The 19,830-nt window shown below is 36.6% G+C and overlaps 2 protein-coding genes across 3 annotated transcripts in view; both read right to left on the bottom strand.

Annotated features, from left to right (window-relative positions):
• Nucleotides 1-10,836, bottom strand: part of exosc10 (exosome component 10) — a 13,567-nt gene extending 2,731 nt beyond the window's left edge. The window contains exons 1-21 of the mRNA XM_024293812.2: nucleotides 10,603-10,836; nucleotides 10,054-10,190; nucleotides 9,496-9,619; nucleotides 9,314-9,418; nucleotides 8,457-8,616; nucleotides 8,257-8,365; nucleotides 8,097-8,172; nucleotides 7,899-8,009; nucleotides 6,930-7,073; nucleotides 4,916-5,106; nucleotides 4,627-4,783; nucleotides 3,294-3,442; nucleotides 3,143-3,193; nucleotides 2,949-3,060; nucleotides 2,811-2,858; nucleotides 2,667-2,742; nucleotides 2,483-2,592; nucleotides 2,307-2,399; nucleotides 2,154-2,222; nucleotides 1,970-2,075; nucleotides 1,817-1,890 (exon numbers count right to left, since the gene is read on the bottom strand). Of these exons, the coding sequence (XP_024149580.1) occupies nucleotides 1,817-1,890; nucleotides 1,970-2,075; nucleotides 2,154-2,222; nucleotides 2,307-2,399; nucleotides 2,483-2,592; nucleotides 2,667-2,742; nucleotides 2,811-2,858; nucleotides 2,949-3,060; nucleotides 3,143-3,193; nucleotides 3,294-3,442; nucleotides 4,627-4,783; nucleotides 4,916-5,106; nucleotides 6,930-7,073; nucleotides 7,899-8,009; nucleotides 8,097-8,172; nucleotides 8,257-8,365; nucleotides 8,457-8,616; nucleotides 9,314-9,418; nucleotides 9,496-9,619; nucleotides 10,054-10,190; nucleotides 10,603-10,725 (2,325 nt within the window). The 5' untranslated portion in view covers nucleotides 10,726-10,836. The remainder of the gene's footprint in view (nucleotides 1-1,816; nucleotides 1,891-1,969; nucleotides 2,076-2,153; nucleotides 2,223-2,306; nucleotides 2,400-2,482; nucleotides 2,593-2,666; nucleotides 2,743-2,810; nucleotides 2,859-2,948; nucleotides 3,061-3,142; nucleotides 3,194-3,293; nucleotides 3,443-4,626; nucleotides 4,784-4,915; nucleotides 5,107-6,929; nucleotides 7,074-7,898; nucleotides 8,010-8,096; nucleotides 8,173-8,256; nucleotides 8,366-8,456; nucleotides 8,617-9,313; nucleotides 9,419-9,495; nucleotides 9,620-10,053; nucleotides 10,191-10,602) is intronic.
• Nucleotides 10,837-13,145: 2,309 nt separating this feature from the next.
• The window catches only part of cntn3a.2 (contactin 3a, tandem duplicate 2), a 58,983-nt gene continuing 52,298 nt past the window's right edge, over nucleotides 13,146-19,830 (bottom strand). For both annotated transcript variants that reach the window (XM_024293352.2, XM_024293350.2), the window contains exon 23: nucleotides 13,146-19,675. In XM_024293352.2, coding sequence (XP_024149120.1) covers nucleotides 19,578-19,675 — 98 coding nt within the window. In that variant the 3' untranslated portion in view covers nucleotides 13,146-19,577. The remainder of the gene's footprint in view (nucleotides 19,676-19,830) is intronic.

The raw sequence follows: 19,830 nt of genomic DNA, 5'->3' as shown, positions 1-19,830 counted from the left end.
CGTGGTATATCAGTTTTTAATGCACACCCAGCAGCCAATCAGAATCGAGTATTCACCCAGACCATGGTATAAGAGAAGTTATTCCATTTCACCTAATCAATCTAAACAACATTTACCATTGCCAGGTTATCAGATTTGTGTTCATCCAAACAATCCTGAGTACTTTGGATGAAAGATCATAAAATACTTTTTTCTTTGTGTGTTTATATTATATTTAGAAAACAAAAGTTTTATGACAGGGGATCATTTTATTTTGCTTTATTTATCCATCACACCTTAAAAGTCAGACAAAGCTGAAGCTAGCGTCCGGTTGTTAGCCTCCACTTTGACGTTGAGAGAAAATCTTCATCACAAAGTTCAAACCAGTCACAAACGTTTTAAAGAGAGGGAAGATTCAATCAAATAAAGTGGCTAAAACTTGTAAAAGAGACATTTGAGAATTTTCCTGCAGCAAGGCTGACTTAGGCAGGCATCTGTTCAGAAACTTTAGTACAGAATGTTCCTTTGTGTGGAAAAAAAAAAAACCCAATGAATGAGAATTTATGTAAAGACAAAATATGATCAATCTTTTTTCCTGAGAGATAATCAGAGCCTGGATTGAGTGTTAAAACTGCATTTTATGAGAAAAAAAAATAAAAAATCACATAATGTTTCCTTTATGGAATTTTTTCAAAGAAACGACTTCTACAAAACAACATCTTTGTTTAATTGAATCTTCATCATCTGCAAAATAAATGAATAAAAAAATTATTCTGATTTTTTAAATACTTTTTACACTAAATTTCTTTTAGCAGCATTTTATTTTATTTTGAGAACAGATTTTCTGAATCTGGAAGCTTAAAAATAACAACTTCTGGCCCTGTTGGGGACCACTGCTGTAGATGACACAATTCTCGATTTAAAACTAAACAGTATGTTACATCATTGAACAGAATTGTGGGAAAAGTGAATTGTTGTTAGTGTCAAATACAGGTGTGCTAAATTTAATTTATCTAATATTGTTTTTATTACATTAAAAAAGGCTGACTATATAAACAAACACATTTTTTTTCTTTAGGGTTTCTTATTAGCAAATCAAAAAATATTTATTTTTCCTGAAATTGTAATTTTTAAATAATATTTTGTAATCCACATAAATAATATCCTAACTACACAAGTGTGTCTGTTTGGGCCGTTTCAACTGTGATATTTACCGTAATTCCAGTTGCCTCATTTCTGACTTTAGCTGTTAGAATTTTCTAAAACAGTAGGAAATAAAAGGCTTTGCTCTGCGGTGAAAGGCTAAAGTGGTAAACTGGCAACAAAAAGGAACAAATGTCAAACGGTGGGTTGCTCTTCAAAGCATAAAACAGAACTTTTGAGTATTTTAAAAAACAGGAAAAGCTTAATATGACAGCAGGGGTGCAAAAAAACGAACCAAAAGGAAGCCAAGTAATACCCCCTGAGGAATGGAACTAACAGCAAGAGGCTTTTGGGAAGAAAAGAGGCTTTGTTACTCCCCAGGAGGAGCAAAACGTGTCTGATGAATCTGAGACACGTTTATAACACCCAGCCCACATGATGTACATCGTTCCTCCTCTATATGATAGAATATTTAACATGGCCCCACTCTGTGTTTCTGCAGACAAGTTCACCTCACTGTGGAATACCAAGTATCACACAGAGTTAAACTGGTTATAAATCTACTGTCCTTACAACGCTCTCGAGTGAATCCAGCTAAAAGCTTTAGCCGTGCCTTCCAACAGAGATCTAAGGTGTCTGAAGTTCAAAAGAATCAAATGAATGGAGGAAAATATGAAATATAAAAAAGACTTACTGCTGCCTGCTGGCGCACAGTAGCAACATTCTGAAGAGACTCCTGATAGCTTTGTTTAGCCTTGGTTCTTTTCTCTGTGAGAATTCAACAAATAAAAAGTGAGGAAACAATATTTAAAAGGGTAATGTGTAGAAAAAGAAAAAAGCCAATTACCTGCCGCTTTCTTTGCCTGTTGCTTTGCTTCCTCTTTGGCTTTTTGCTTGGCCTCTAACTCTTTCTGTTGTTGTTCCATGCTCTGCAGCTTCCATCTTTTGCTGATCTGTCAAAGTAAGCAAAGCACATTTAAGAAAAAACAAAACAGAGGTCAAAATCTTTCACAAAAGAGCTCTTCAAGTACCTCAAATATTTTGGAGGACGGGTCAAACTTGGCGTTCTTGTTGACATGCACATTGGTGGAAGGTAAATACTAGAACGAGAGGCAATAAAGCATTATTAGTCTGTCAAAACACGGAGAAAGAATCGTGAAGGTCAAGCTCTTGACATTTCTTACCATTCTAAAAGGGTTTTCAAAAGACTCAATGATTCGCCTGGCCTTCATCTGAGTCACTGAGGGGGAGTTTTGGTCGTCGTGTACCTCCGGCTCCTTCCAAAGAAAACACTGATTGAAATAATCCACCGCAGTCTCAAACAAATTGATCAGCTCGAGAGCTAAAACTTCAGCTCTACCTCGAACAGGGTTATTTTAGCGGACGCCAGGAGGCCACTCATTTTCTGCTCATCAACATCCATTTTGCTCTCATCCTCAGAGAAGAGTGTGCCCTGCTTAACCGGCGCTTCTGCAAGCAGAAAGGCATTTAGAAAAAAAAAAAACTAAAGACTTCCAGTGTTCAAACGTCACACTAAAGCCTACCGTTAGAGGAAAAGTAAGGCAGATCAGTCTCAGACGCCCTGGATGTATCATGTGGGCCAAACAGTGTAACTTCCGGCTGAAACATAAATCTCATGGTTAAATGATCACTTTTAACATTTTCCACACATTTTAATCCTTGCCAACCTTTTTCACAGTCGTCAGGCCTTTCTTTTTTTGAGTGGCCATCTCCGCCTGTGTTTGAAGAGAATTTTTTCAATTGAAGTTTTTTAAGGCTGTGAAAACAAACTCTGAATCCCAAAGCGGCCTCCAGGTTTCCCTCACCTTCAGCAGGGGCATTTCTCGGGCTTGTTGCACGAGCAGGTGCAGCTCATTGACCTGCTGCCTCACCAGTGGGGGTACGGGGTTACAGCAGGCAATGATGCCCTGAGGTTCTCTGAGACAGGCCAAAAGAATGTGTATTAAATAATAGAGAAATACAAGCTAAAAAAAAAAAATCTGAAATGTAGGAGACTTACTTGGGCAGTTCCTCTGATATTTTAATCATCATATGAATGGGCAGTGTGTATCTGTGCTCAGAAAAAACAAATATTGAAACTTGCTGGAACTTTTTTTTTTTTTCAAAATCAAGTGAATCACGACATTTGGATGAACTTGCACACAGCCTACCCGGTGCTTTCATCCTCCTGCCTGGCGAGCTTGTCCCTCCAGGCAAAGAGCAGTCTGAAGGCTGTGAGCTGCTGGGTGTTGAAAGATCTTTTCTGCTTCTTTAGAACCTCCAAATATGAATCCTCCGTGAACACAGGCTTGATGTATTTCTATTTGAGAGACACATGGGTTCATGTGAGACTATTATAAGAGAGAAATGCAGAGACATCTTTATCTTTTAGGGTTTTTGTGCATTTATAAACTTATCCACAAACCATAGTAGACGGCAAAATATTTTAAATAATGAAATATATTTTTTGGGGGTGAAAAAACCTTTCTTTAGTGTCACCATTTAAAGTATTTGAGAACTGGACTTGGTGGCTCCTCCCCTTCGCATTCCAAACAGGAAGTACTCGGTGGTTCTAAAAAGCCAAAAATCCCATAGACTTAAGGAATATTACTATATTTGTCTGACTAAGCATTCTTACTCTGTAACCCTTTTTTTGACAAGTTATTGCTAATCCACCTTTTTTTATTTCAAGTTATTCAAGTTATAAACTGACCAATCAGATGCCTCAATAAAAGTATGTGGTTTCACACTCCAAATATCTGACTGACAGATTTTTCCGAACCTGCTTTCAAGTGGTAGGGGCATGGAGGTCCAACAAGCTGACTCCTGATTGGTGAGAGAGGTTGCCATAGAAACTACGACTCAGATCAATTTTTTAAAAACTGAATATGACGTCATCTATTTGCCAGTATAAAAACTAGGGGTGTAACGGATCACAAAACATGGCTCGGTTTGGGTCATATTTAGGATCAGTAAAAAGTAAAAAAAAGAAAAAAAAAAGAAAAGAAAACAGCAAAAAACAACAAGATAAAAACTAAATATATGTTTTGGAGACACTTCAAAACATATAATTAATAAAACATCTAAAGTACTTCACACACCTAACAGCCTATTTATATATATAACATCAAAACATAATGAAAAATAAAACATCTTAAAACTTTGAACGGAAACAAAATGCTACAACATTTCTGATTACATTTACATGTCTCATGACCAAATCTAAAAAAACAGAGAATAGATGCATTATAGTGGACTAAATAGTGAGGGAATTCTGACTCAACCACTTATGACTTAATAGTGATATTGTCTGGTTCCAACATGGCGACATCCATTTTGCAAAAAAAAGAAGAAGAAAAATCCAACTTAATTGACTTCAATTTGTTGGAGCTGCAAGAAAGCCATTTTCTACAGGTGAGGTCACACTCACTCAGTCCAGTTCTTATATACAGTCAATGGGTGTCACTTCAATATGTCTTTCAGAAAAAGTCAAATTATACAAACCGTCAGTGAAATGTCTCTGCTTTTGTTCCAGACAGACTGCAGGAGGCCTGGTTGTCCATGGTTGGAGTCCAACAGCTGTACCCTCATACAGTCATATATGTAAAGGAGATAGTGGGTGTCTGATCGGGCGTACTGCACCATCTCATCTGGTAGGGGGCTACAGAGAAACCACAGTATAGTATTCATTTCAAGTTCTAAAAATAAAAAATTCAATGTTTACATATAAAAATACACATTTCTTTGATTAATTTACAGTGCAAGAAAATATGAAAATAAATGATCAACAAACCGAATCCTCCAGTCAGCCAGCTGGTATCTTTTGTCTGAGTCCACATTGCAAAAGTGTTTGAGTAAGTGGTCGAGTGAATTTCGGGCCAGGTGGAGCGCTCGGCTAGCCTGATGCGTGTCAAACAGGTTGACCACATACAAGCCGAAATCTTTCTGGAGCCACTCGATGTCAGAATCAGCTCCGTGAAACACCTAACAGCAACAAACCACATTTATGTGCCTTCAGAGAAAGCAGTGGAACCACATTCCTACCAAAAAATAACCAAACTTTGTACCAAACACATGACATTTTATTTGAATCATCGTCAAAGTTTTTTTTTTTCTTACGCCCACACACCAGACTTTTCACAGATGCCAAACAATGTGTGAGTCATGTTTGCTCCCACACACTACAGGACACACACCAACTTTGTGTTGGACACGGTTCCAAACGGCGAGCTCTGAGACAACCTGCAGGGTTTGTTTCATCTGATATGACGATAATTTAACATACAATTAAAAAAAAAAAAAAAATTAAAAAATGTAATGAAAGAAAAAAGCAAAAACAACATGATGATTTGAGAATGTATGCATACCAGAAAATGAGACCAAATAGAAAGGAAACGAGTAAAACAATAAAAAAAAAAATTTACATATTCTTGTGGCATTTTTCTAATAATGGAGGACGTGTATAAAAGAATTTAAGATTAAAACTCAATTCTGGGTATTTTTTTTTATTCAAATAGGACCGGATCAGGAGCAGATGAAAACCGGATGTTGTGGCCCGAGGGTCGGGAACCCGTGATTAATTAGGAACAGCCAACACATCAAAAAACAGCAAGTCGGGGACACCCAAAACGTGAAAAAGTGACGTGGAGGGGGCCCAAACCATACATCCATTTATGACAAAATGAGAGTTAGAATGTGTAGAGTGGATTGCTCCAATATTGCTCGCCATTTTTTTTACCCTGATGTTAGCTTGGTTTGTAAGAAGCTGTAAACCACGTGCCAAAGTAAAGGCCCGGGGGCCGGATCCGGCCCGCCGGGTAATTATTTCCGGCCCTCCAGATCATTTTATTTTATTGTTATTAATGGTGCCATGTTATCTTGTGCTTATTTGTAACTTGTATCATTTTGACAAAATATATTTTTATGAGAGTAAAATATTGAAAGTTATTTAAGGTTTAGGTTGATTTATTCTGGAATAGCATTCCTGCCAGTTTTTATTCATAATTATGTCAAAAAGTTACGGTTTTAAAGTTTAAAAAATTGGCAGTGTGCTAACTTTTTGGACTATTTTTGCATTTACCAAGATTTTTTAGGCTATTTTGTAGTTTAGCTAATAATTTGGCTATATGCTAGCTGTTTTGGCTAATTCAGGCTTTTTTCAATTTTTTTAATATTTTGAAGTTTAGCTATTTTTTCAGCTACATGCTAGCTGTTTTGGCTAACCTACGTTTTGTTTTTTTGTTTGGTCTTTCGTCTAATTTGCTATTTGACGAATATTTTAGCTGGCTATCAGCTTCAGCGTTTTCAGCTATCAATTTCAGCATCTTCAGCTATCAGCACTAGCATCTTCAGCAACCAAATTCAGGTGAATTTGGTAGTGCATTATCGCAGGTAATGCTATATATTTAGTTCATAATTATATTCAAAAGTTACTTTTTTAAAGTTTTAAAAATATAGTCTTAGTGTGTTTAATAAATCTTTATTCTGTTCAGCCTGCAACCTGAGGTGTGTTTTAGATTTTGTCCTCTTTTGCGAGTGAGTTTGACCCCCCTGCTGTAAGTTAACAGGAGAGTGTAAACAAAGGCATGCTGGGATATCAACATAGGGTTACTTCTTCCCCATCAATCTCATCCACAACTCAAAGGCGAATTTCATAAGAAGTGACACAGGCCATTTGACTTTGGCAAAAACTGGCAAAATAATAATAATAAAAAAAATAACTACAGGGAGCAATTTAACAATAGAAAAAAATATAGCTTAAATATAGTTTTACTTTAAGAGGAAAATAGTGGTAATAGTCGCAGTACCTTTACAATAGTAGGGTCAGTGAATGCTTCATTCAGGATGTACATCTCACTGCGCAGCTCCAGCGTGTCGATTATGAAGTCCTCGTCTCTAGTGGAGATCTGGACCAGACAGGTGAGGCCCAGAAAACTCCTGTAGGAATGATGCTGAGATGGAAAACAAAGTTAATTAAAGGACGTAATAATTGCTAAAATAAAGATATCAATGTATTTCACATAGTAAATGCTACAACCTAAACAAGGGATCTGCAACCTTTAACAGTAAACGAGTCATTTGGTCCAGTTTCTTACTGAACAAACCCAGCAGGAGATGCAAAGATCCACTTCAATGCTTACAAAAACACACGTTTTCTGGCCATTCATTTAATAAATGTAGCTTTTAAATATATACAATAATTAAATTTGAACATATATTTAATCATTTGAACTTATTTGACTTTTGACAGCAGCATCCACAAGTTCCTTTCACAATAAAATACATCACCCCCTGTTAAGCACAATGTAAGAAAGTTGAGACAAATACAGAATTTTTGAATCCTTATTTAAATGCACTGTCATTATTTTGCTCCTTTTACTATTGAATATAAACATTAAAACATTAGTGTAAAATCATATAAAAGAATACCTACACAAAGGAATGTAATTCTAAACTCAAAGAACTCTGGATTTGAAAACCAACTTCACACTGCTGTGCAACACAAGGTATAAAGATGTCCTTCAAGCTTATTTTAAAGATAAACCCCTCTGACAACAGAGCAGGCCTTTCCCCTCATTTTGGTAGCCAACAAGCTAAAACTCTAAATGACGAAACTTAATTGACTAAAACCCATTTTTCATGCTTTTAACATATTTCTTCAAAGCCAAAGACCCACAATCGATGGTCTAGGTGGGATAAAGGAGCTGCTTGTGGCTCCGGAGCCTCAGGTTGCAGATTCCTGGTCTAAGGGAGGTTATCTGACAAAAATATCCTACCTCAAGATCAACGGCAAATTCAGACAGTTTACACAGCTTCTCATTCAGCTCCACCAGATCCTCCAGAGAGTTGATAAAGGATAACTTGGTCTCAGCTATTGGTTTGTACATCTAGAAAGAAAAGGGAGAAACTTCGTGAGACACGAGGTCAACTTAAATGATTCTAGAAATTGGATTCTGTCACATGTTTTTTTTTACTTGAGGCTCTGGTTTGGACAGAAGGCTGTCTGGAACAGTGAGATGGTCCAGCTCATACTGGTATGGGTGAGCAAACCTGGGAGGACATACAGTTTAGACAGACTGGAAGAAATATGACAGTAAAAAACAATATCAACGCTGCTTAAACAAGAAAACTGACATGTCTTCAACGTGTTCCTGAGTTCTCTGCTGGTGAATTAAGTCAGCCAGGGCAGCAGGAACATCGAGGTCCTCTGGCCTTTCATTGCGTATTTGTTTATTGGTGAAATCTACATGGAAAAGAAGATATAGATTAAGTTAAATGATTATTGTAAGTCCAAAGAGAAGATGTGAGTCTGAGCAGGCAAATGTTTTTCTTACACGATGGAAGGGCCTTTACTGCATTGGGCTTGATGAAGATCTTGGGCACAAAAGGTGTGTTGCTGTTATCAATTTTTTCCTTGAATTTCAGTTGAGGCCGGGCTATATTCTTGGTGTGGTGAAGTCGGTACGTCTCAGAGTGACTGCTGGGGCTGGAACCCTGGTTCACAGAAGCAGTGTTTGAGAAAATACAACAGTTTGTAGTAAATTTTTATCAATTCTCTGCAAACAGTTGAAGTGCTGAAGATACTGAATTTCAAATGTGATACTTGCTAGTATGAATGTGGCAAAAGCTTATACTACGTTCACACCGGGCTCGGAAATGCGGGTTCAAGTGACCGCTTCAAATGAAAGTTTAGCGTAAACGTGCACATACTGTATAGCTTCCAATAGTGCCTGGAACACTGGGTCTAACAGGTGTTCGTTACTTTAGACGGCAGTTTCTACCGGTGGATGTCAGCAGTGTTGCCACATTGGGCAAAAAAACACCCAAATTGAGCTGAAAACTACCAAATCTGGCAACACTGACAAACTTTACTGTCAAACCGGTTGAACTTTGATCAACTGTGACTCAGATTTGGTAGTGACGTCCTTTACAAAACACAGAAGTGCCACCAAGTCTTTCAAATATCAGAATAGAGCTGGGAAAGAAAAAGCCTGGAGTAGGATTTGTAGCGCTTTGACATGTCGCAGCAAGCTTCTTCCAACTGTTATTACTTAGTACCAGGTCCAGTGAGAACGCCATATGCCAAAAGCCCGTTCAAAAACTCACGTTCAGCACGTTCTTGAACACGCCACATATGCTATGTGTGTACGTAGCTTAATTAGAGAACAAGAGATGACTTATTTTAGTCTACCTTGCGGTTCCAGCTGGAAACAACTATTTTGGGAGGCTGAAACCCAGCAGGCATAACCGGCTTCTGATTCCTGTTCACCCCATCAGCTTCATCCAGAAGAATCCCCTGAAAAGCAGAACAACGAGTTTGTAAAAAACCTTTTCATTCATCAAACCGCTTTATGATTAGGGTGCTGGTCGTACCGCTCTTTCAAGGATAACGTCATTGGAGTCCACAACCAAGTCAAACCTCTCCTCCACTGCTGTCAGCTTGTTCTGGTCTTTGACGTGGGATCTGCAGCCATGGTGATGCATAATCTGACTCATGCTGACAAGAGAAAATATATCCTCAGTTAGTTGGTCTGAAGCACAAATATGGAGTTTTCAGGTTTATTACAAAAGTTAAAGTCACATTTGTTGTCACACATCTAGGTATGTGAAATTTGACGTTTGTATTTAACCCATCCACTGTGGGAGGGGTAAGCTGCAGACTCAACTGTTTGATGGTTTAAACTGCGATCCAACCTGTTAATGCTTATTGTCGAGCAGGGAGTAGTTTGTCTCAATCGTGGATTTAAACTTACAACCTTTCACTTTCTGGACGGACACTCTCCACATGCCGTTGAGCTGTAAACTTTTGACGTTTATGTTATAAGGCGAACACTTCATCAGGACATGAAGTCTATGTCTGATCTACACACATTTCAACTGCATAAAGACAGAATTCTGAAGGACATAAGGAAAAGGATTTTGGAAACTCACCAATGCAAAATCTTATCTCCTTGACTTTCACAAAACTCCTGGAAGCCCGGGAAGCTTCGGTAGAAATCATACTCATCTCCAGGCTGGGGTAAACCAGCAGATGCTTTGGTAGCTGAGAGCACCAGACCAAATCCATGCTGCAGAGGAGAGAGGAGCTGTGCTGTTAGCAGTTCAGGGAGCGTTTGTAAAGCAGAAACATGAGGAGAATTTAACAACACATGGATCATACCTAAATGAATGAAAAATGACGGGGAAGTTAGGATTAAAATACTCCTAATGTTCTTATTTATATTTGAACAGTTAGCATTTAGCAAAAATTCATCTATAATCACTTAACTTGATAGTTAATTTCTTGCATGTTACAAAACACACTTCTATAATTCTTCCTGAACCGACAACGTCAATGAAGGTGAAATACAGTCTTGCCATTTTAGTTAAAAGTCTTACACATGTAACTTTACAAACTTATTTTCTATTTTTCAACATTTTTTTCAAGCACGTTGGGTGAGCGTTAGCTATAGCTAAAACCATTTGTTGTTGCTCCCTTACTTTTACGAAGGCGTCTACGTCTTTAAAGCCAGGACACAGCTCGCTTTTCTCCTCCTCGTTTGCTTCTGAGTTACTGTCTAAAACTTCTCTTTTCGATTTACCGTTGCCTTTAGACAGGGACATGGTTTATTTGTCCCGTGGACATGCGTGCTCAAGAAAACAGACCCTTTCCGCAATGTTTTCTTCAGCGGTCCAACAGAGGCATTGAACGCGCCACAGCGACCCCTAACGACAAGGGTGGGGAAAAACAGCCTTTTTGTGCAGTTTTTTTCACCCACTCCTTTGAAAATTCTGCTTTTTTGTGTGTGCTTTTAGCATGTTCTTGTAGCATGTTTCCCATGATGGAGACAAATAATAATAATAATAATAATAATAATAATAATAATAATAATAATAATAATAATAATAATAATAATAATAATAATAATAATAATAATAGATTTGTTTCATAAGGTACTGGGCACTCAAGTTCGCCTTACAACAGAAAAAATCAGCAGTAAACACGTACCTAAAAACAATTTAGGTACGTGTTCATCCAAACTGGCATCTGGTTCAAAATTGTATTGCTGGATAGCTCTGATATTGCTCGCCATCTTTGTTGCTACAGGAGGAGATTGTAAAGAAAGAGATGACGGGAAATGAGAGCAGGCTTACCAACAGCCTCCTCTCCACAACTCAGAGGCAAAATTCTGATAAATTCCTGCATCTGTGTAGAAACTATGCCCTAGAAAACTATTTTTTTTTGCCTAAAAAATGCATAATCATAACTAAAAGACCACTGGAAACGCTTTTACAATAGTTCTAAAGATATCGCAATTTTAAATAGAAGAAAATTGGGGCCATTATTAAAAAACTGGATGAGACATTCAGAATTTTTTGCTATTCAGGTGTCTCGACTAATTCTGGCTTTCCCTCAGAATTCTGTGGGAAATGCAGACTTCTCAATTCAATCTCAAACATTATTTTACTTTTAAGTATAATGAGAAAATACATTTGAACTTATTCTTAAAGGTCTATGATTTTTATTTGTCTTTTTTTAATTCCTGAGATTAAAACTCAAACTTAATCTACTTTCGCTATTAAAAAGTTATACCTTCACCTTTGTCGGGTCATTTTTATCCAAAATAATATATCCATTAAAAAGTATTTGTCATAAAAAATAGATAAAAATATGACAAAATTGTTTTCTTTAATTTTCAACTGTGGTATATGTAGCAAAATGAAAATTAAAAACAAAGTAAGATCCTAAACACATTCTTGAAAATGAATGAAAATTTTGAAATTTGAGAACAACAATTCCTGAAAAAATAATGATACTGAAGACTTGGCCTTTGGTTCACCCATTCCCAGGATATATGAGACTTTAAACAGAGACCCAGAAAGACTCAGAAAAATCTAAATATTGAAAATCAGGTAAATGCTTTTGCTCTGGTAAAAATCACCCGGCTATAGTTCTAAAGAGTTAAAAGGCAACAATTTTGCAGTGGGACTTTTATTATTTTATGTGATTTGCTTTTATTTGTCATTATCTTTCAAGATTATTTTTCTGAAAAAGGCCTTTTCTGGTATTTTTGGTGGGTATTTGAACATCTATGAAATAAGGGAGCGTCTGCCTTTTTCAGCCTGTTTGAAATTATGCACTAGACTGTTCCAACCAGTAGGGGGCAGTATTTACATTATAACCTGCAGTCACCACTGCATTGGGAAATGCACCAATCATCTCATTACCAACATCTTCCAAAGACATACCCACATTTGATCGGAATTAAAGTAATGTTTCTGCGTTAAGCTAAATATGCTGGTGTGTTTTCTCACCATTTATGCAATTTCCCATGTCTTGAGCACAAATAGAAGCACCGTGTTGTGATTCAGTGGTCAATAGCATGTTAAGAACCAAAGTATTGACACAGCAGCTCATTATAGATGATCTGTGGTGCGGAGGGAGAAACCTTTCTTTTCTTCACTTCCCATTTGTATTGATCTCCTCACAGGGTCTTCTCCCTCTTATTATCTTAAAAGCATCTCTGCAACACTGGCTCAATCAATATTTCACAGTGGCTTTCCATGTTATTCCTTGTTTCAGTGAAAGGTAAATGAATTTCATTAAAGACATGCTCCAATAATCCAGAGGGGGAAACTAAAATCAGTATTCTTTCGACAAGTACAAAACAACCTGCTTGATGCTTTAGTTTGGAATGTATGTTCTTTCATTTATAACACTATTCTCTCTTTCCAAACATAAAAAAAACATCTGATATGGGATGATAATTCCTAACAAGTCACAACAGTTAGTGACGGCATTGAAGCGCTAAAACTGTGGACCTTCCACATCTGTTGAATCAGGCTTTACTGTTTCCATTTGCTCCCATTTATATGCTTTTCATAATATTGTGCATTTTATAGTTTCTGACGGTACCCCAAGGTTCCACTTAGCTTCCTCCTGCAGTAAAGGACACTAAAACTGCTGATGCTGAAAATGACACCATCCCACACAAAATTCACAGAATACTGAACAAAAAAAAAAAAAGAGGTCACAGAATAACATTTTTGGTGAATTGTTTTTATTAACTCCCTCACTTAAAAAACACAGATGCACCAAACAATATCATACATGCACAGTTTCAGCATATGAAAACCAGCTGATGACTTTTCAATGTGAAAACACTACTGTCACGATCTCACAGAGATCACCCGGACGTTAAAAGTACAGAGGAGACACCACACAAAGGCCAAGTGTTTTTAGTTGAAATCCAATTAGACATCTAAGGAAATGCTTTAATTGAACATCTCACATCAGTTCTGACTAAAAACTCAAAAAAGGACAAGCAGAGAATACTTGTTGTGTCTTCCACCTCGTAGGAAAACAGGTGGTGTGTTTTTTAACTAAAAATATAAGGCTGTTTGTGATAGCAGCTTTTAGGAAATGTTGCTCTCTGCTCATAAATATTTTAGGATTTGGGTTTAACTGAAGATTATAAAGACACCACAGTTTGATCTTCTAACTCCTTGGTTCACTTGACAACTAAATGCATCCATCAGGGGTCTGCAACCTGCAGCTCCAGAGCCACATGTGGCTCTTTTGCTCCTCCATTGTGGCTCTAAAAAAAAAAAAAAAAAAAAAAGTGCTTTTAATTTTAAAAAGTAACTGCAAAGTAGAAAAGTAGTGAAGTAAAGTAACTTTTTTCAACTCCTTTAAAAACAGTTAAAAGACAGTGCTCACTACATGAGGTTCCTGACTAATTCCCCATCAATCCTTAAGGATATTTAACCGATTTTTGAGCATTGGGTACCACAGAAAATCAATTTGATGTCAACCAGAATTCAAATTTAAGACTTATTGTAAGGCATATGATCAATTTTATAGCAAATTCAATGACTTTTAGTGCACTTTAAGGGTCACTTCATTACTTCTAATTCAATTTTAGTACATCCAATTTATGGATTTATTACTAATCATTATTAATAAACTGTTTTTTTTAATTAATTCTGATGCCATCGCACTACCAACAGCTACATTTGCTGCATTTTGATGAGTGGCACAAGATGTCTTTTATTTTGAAAGGAACTCTTAAGTGGTTATTTTTCCTTTGTTTTATTTATGAAAAAAACCAAACATATATCTATTTTAATAGTTTTGCTTTTTTAAAGGGTAAAAGTAATAGTTTGGTTGCAGACCCCTGACAAACAGCATACTGAATGAAGGCAAGCACTTTTTTAAAAACTGGCTTTTATATTAGCAAACAATGGCTCTTCATCACTTATTTTAGCAACACTTGACCTTTGTGAAGAATACCTATATGTATATAAAAAGCTAAGAATATTAAACATAAATGAAAGCAAATAGTTTTCACAGTACGGACACAATACAAAACAAAGAGGCTGGCGATGCTGCTACCCAAAATACAAACGCTGCTTCTTTTGAGTTTAGATCAGCTAAAAAGATGAGTTTTCTTAATGAAGTAAAGTGATGAAAAATAGAACATGAACAGATTGACCCCACTTTAAAACAAACAAGACAGTTTGAAGTCATTTTGCTCATCTGGAAATAAAAGAAAATCAGAAAAAAGGCAGAATTTGAACCCCTCCATGAATGTGCATCTTTCTCTAAGGTTCCTTGAAAACTGACCTATTAATCTTCTTCAATGTCGGAAAAAGTTCCAACCACGGATTAGGAAGAAACAAGTTTAAAGTAATTTTCACAATGATCCTCCTGGAGAGTATTCTGTGACACGGCAGTAATAACTGCTCACACTCACCCTCATACACACCTTTTTTTTGGGTGTCATGCTGATTCAGACTTTCCTAAATCCTGATAAATTGGTCTTGTGTGGATATCATTAGTACCATTACTCCTTTGCCCTTTCCAACAGAACCCCCTCAGGCCCATTTTAATTCATTAAGATATTTTAATGTGGCATCTATCAGGGTATCTATTCATCACAGAGGACCATTAAACAGCCCCTTGCGTTTTGTGCTAACACCTTTCTGATCTCCTGCCTTTTCAGAGCTATTGAAAGGTAGAGCGAAGCAGGCCTGAATACCTGAGCAGCTGGGTATCACTGAAACGCATAAATAAAAAATGATAACACACACCACATAGAAAAGGCCAACACAGCCGACAACAAAGGACCGATTTACAAAGTACAAAATACAGCCGACCATACATTTAGCCAAATAATGTCTAAGCTGGTGGCTAGATTTCAATTATTAGACTGGCACAATTGGCAGCACTTTAAACCTCCTGTCCTGACTACAGCGGTTGATGATGCATGGCGACTGGCAATGGCTGCGTGTCATCCAGATGGATGGAGACTTGGACTGAAACTAATTACTTCCTTCACTATTGAAGAATAAGTCACTTGTATTTCCCATTAACCAGTCAGTATCTAAAATGTCATTACATGGGTGAAAAAAAAAAAAATCCATACGACTATCTACAAGAGTTATTTCGTCAGATCAATATGACAACAGCTGAGGAATTTGCGATTTTAAGACGAGAAGAATTCTGATTGGTCAGCTGTGTCAATTAGCTAATTGTTTCCTTATGTGGGCTAAAATAAAAGTTATGTAAAAAACTTAAGTCAAAATCATTTTTTTACTAATTTACTTTTCAAATTTTCATTCTTGTAATCAGGAATTAAAATATTTATGTAAACTAGGATGTTTCCTCAATGATAAATCTACACCATTCTAAGCCAGGACACGTTGTAATAACTTATAAGAGAATTAGAAACTGTGGCAGATATTTTCAGAGCATCGCTGGAAGTGTTTATAATATTTCTCTCCTCTGCATTGATGAACAACAACACAAATACCTTAAGAAAAGGTTCAAACCCTGCGTATTTTCTCACCTCCTCGTGCCTGGCAAACAGTGGTGTGAAGGGGGTGTGAAGTGGATGCGAACATCGGATAATCAGTTCCAGCGGGAGCAATCCCAAGATTGTTCAAAATATGGATGTACTGTAGCGCAATAAATGTGAACGTACCTTAACCTTACAAACTCCTGATGAATGCTGCACTGAAAGGCATTTTCTAATCCAGAAGAGACTGTAAAATGAGTGGAGCCGGTTATTAAAATAATTGTACATTTGGTGGTAAATGGACCAAATTTGGCATAGATGCACCTTAGGATGCCCTCTTTCAGAAAAGCATGTTAGCCACGAGAAAATTCAAGATTTTAAAATAAATATAATATGTATGTAAAAGGGGTGGATAAACCTTTTTGCTCGTGGGTCACAAAGGCTGACAGAAGGTCAAACAAGAAAAGAAAAGAAAACATGCTTTAATTGTGATTGAAAACAAGTATAACAGAACATTTTGGAGTTTTTAGTTTGCCTTTTGTTTGCATTTTAGTGCCAATTGCACCATTGTGTTGGTGTCCCTCAGGGATATACGCAAACTTGGAGAAATGCTGCGTTCATGAGGTGTTGGAATAATCGGAAAAATGACTCGGAAAACACACATGAACGTCAGAAACACAACAAATCTTCCAACACGACATGAATGCAAAATCAGTTTCTCCACCTAAACAAATGTAAATGTATTTGTAGAGACATCAGAATCACAGGGAAAACTAAAGCATTATAACGATTATTTATGTAATTTTTTGGACTGTTCCAACAGGCCAGATTAAATAATTTAACGGGCTGCAGTAGTTTGCTCACCCCTGGTATAGAATATACATAAAACAGTATTCTGTAGGATCCCGTTAAGCTTAAAGACTGCATTTTATGCATGAACAGCCCATATTGTTGAGACTGAGGCAAATACATTGAATATTTTTGTAGCAATTGAGCGTTTTTCTACTATATTTAAAAATGGCTGCCATTTTGAATTTTTGTTGTGGGTTTTCTGAAAGAGGGGCTCCTAAGTATCTTAGAATGGATGCCATATTTGGTGCTTGAACTATAAAATGCTCAATTTGTTTAAATATACTCTGAATTTATTCTCAATAGTCTATAAATCAGTGGAAAAGTAAAATTTAGTAATGCTAAAATGTCATATTTAGGTCACTATTTTCAGAAACATGAACTAATAATAAAACAATATGTTTAAAACTGTTTTTTTCTTTGTATAAGTATACTTAAATACATTTTTAAAAAATGATATGACATTACTGTAATCTTAAGCATGTTTACACGTCAAAATGCGCTGAATTGCTGCCATGTCATTAACTGATTAGATCAAATCCCATCTGACTGTGCCACTCTCGGAAATATTTGTAAAATGAACTCTGCTGTTTTCATAAAAAGAACAGCCAAACAGCATGAGGGGAGCTCAGAGGAGGAGAAAATGTTAAAGTGCTGTACAATTACACCCTAATATCATTTGGCTCCAGAATTTGTGGCTTGTTCTGAATCATTTAAACTTCGCAGTCTACGTTTTTCCTCAATTAAATGTTCTAAATCCTTAAGAGGATTTCACCAACCAGCCTATTTGACAAGAAAAGTATTTTTTAAGATTAATAGAATGTGTAAAATGCACCCTAAGAGTTTGTGCTTTGACTAAAGAGAAGAATATCTGTATTAAAGTCAATTAACAAATTATGGGGTCCTGATAAATAAAATGCATTTTCCTAAAAAAATAATAAGTAAAATATTTTTTACTATTTTTTTTAAAAACCACTAAGCTCTCTGCTGTGAACGATAATTTCCACTAATGCCTTATCGAGTTAATGATGCTATCTGGCCAGCAGTAAAGGCATCAATTCAAAGCCACACCTTGCAGCTTTTTCTTGGAATTTCAAGTCAAAATGTAACAAAGGAAAGTCAAGTAAGGTGTCTGAGATTTCCTAGATAACCGAAAGAGCAAAGATGGCTTTCTAAAGACATGTGCTCTGAACATTTCCTCCACCATTCAGCAGGCAAAAACACAAAAGAGCTCACAGGTGCTTTTAGGACTGTCATCCTGTAAAATACTTTTGATGACATCAATGTACAATATACAAGCTTCATAGGAGCTGGCACATGTTTGATTTTTAGAGAAAGTCAAGTTCTGCTGGTTTGCCATGTTCAAGAGAGATAAAGACGCTAATGGATTTCCGGTTGTTAGCTTAGAACCAAGGAGATAAAGAAAAAAAAAATCACAGAAAAAATTAATGATTTTTTTTCACAGACAATGATTATTCATAAAACAGCTTGATGTCAAACAGGGACACTTTCAGAGTACTTTTGTATTAGAAAATAAACATTTCTTAAAGACCCACTCCGATGAAAATTATGTTTTCAACATTTTCTTCTAATGATGGAGGACATATTTTAATCAAATTAAGCTTAAAATTGTCTTTATTCAAATAGCTGTGAACCGGGAGTGGATGAAAAAAATCCAGTTTGAAAAATATTTTAATTGTGACATCACAAATACAGTGGGCGGGCCATGAGCTTCCTGCTCCGCCCCAGGCTGATGCACCATTTTTGCTGTACTGGTAATGTTAGGTTGGGGATATGACGGGCTGTAAGTTAGTGGGAGAGCTCTCAGTTATAGATGATGGGGAAATGGGGGCGGGCTTACTCCACATCAGTGGTGCCGCCGACAAGTCAGAGGAAAAATTCTATAAACCTGTGTCGTAGAAAACAACGCAGGTTTTTTTTTTTTTCAATTTTGGCTAGAAAACTGCAAAATTATAATAGACCACTGGGAACGATTTTAAAATAAATCAAATGATCAGAATGGGTCTTTAATACAGAAAATCAACATCTTTAAAGAAATGACTGTTTGGCACTACTTCCTCACCGGATCAATAGATCTGTGAGAATTGGTGTTAGGAGACAAGAAAACCTTCATCTCTTCAGAATGGCAACATTCAGTGCAAAAGAACCAACTTTGCTTTGAGATTTTTTACCTTTCACCACCACCTCAAACTTAAAAAAAAAACACAAAATAAAAATAGCTGAAGTATGTTTTGTCACACTGTGACTTGCCGGTGTTACAAGAGAGGCTATTATAATAATCTCCAAAGGCACGGGCACAGGTAAACAAACATCTTCTACTTTTCTCGCCCAGCTGTGAAGAGGAAAACTGAACATTTAGGCAGGAAAAATAAGACCTTTTAGCAGAACCCTCAGCAAAGAACAGCAAAAACCATTTTATGAAACCAAAAGTTAAAAAAAACATCATTGCAAGAACATCAAAAAGGCTGAAACTACTTTGGCACACAAATGGAAGTAAGGCATCTGTAGCATTCCTAAGTAAGAAGGAAATAATAATGATAATAAAATATACATAAATGAGTTAAAAATATATACCTGAAATGAAGCATGTTTTTGTCCAATCAGAATAGATGTTACATTTTTTTATGTAAAATTCTTTGAAAAAGAAATAAAGGTAAAAACTAAGCACTTGAGTTTGTTTAGTGACAGCGTTTTTTGTACTGCCTGTAAAAACAAGTCCAAAGAAACTGAAAGTACTTGACAACTTCCATAAAGGTATTCTGTAAAAACAATACTGACTGTTGGAAACCAGAGCAAAGTTGGGTGTCACAATGTTGACCTGAACGTTGACATGAACATGGCGAGAAACAAGGAGACGGGGGAGACGTCTGCGCTCCAGGCTCTGGAGCCGCGGGCACTCATACCTGAAAAGTACACAAAACCATCATGAAGTCGATGATTTCAAAGCCTTTACATTGGAAATACAGTGTTCCCCCGCTAATTTGTGGTTTCCCATATTCGCAGATTTTTTTTTTCAGTCACGTGACCCTTCCGGTTCATCACAAAAACTCAGAAAACT

This window comes from Oryzias melastigma, linkage group LG7 (genome assembly GCF_002922805.2).
Source record: "Oryzias melastigma strain HK-1 linkage group LG7, ASM292280v2, whole genome shotgun sequence".
In the NCBI taxonomy this organism is placed as follows: Eukaryota; Metazoa; Chordata; class Actinopteri; order Beloniformes; family Adrianichthyidae; genus Oryzias; species Oryzias melastigma.
Note: the sequence above shows the minus strand (reverse complement) of the source record. Positions and strands in the feature narration are given on the sequence as shown.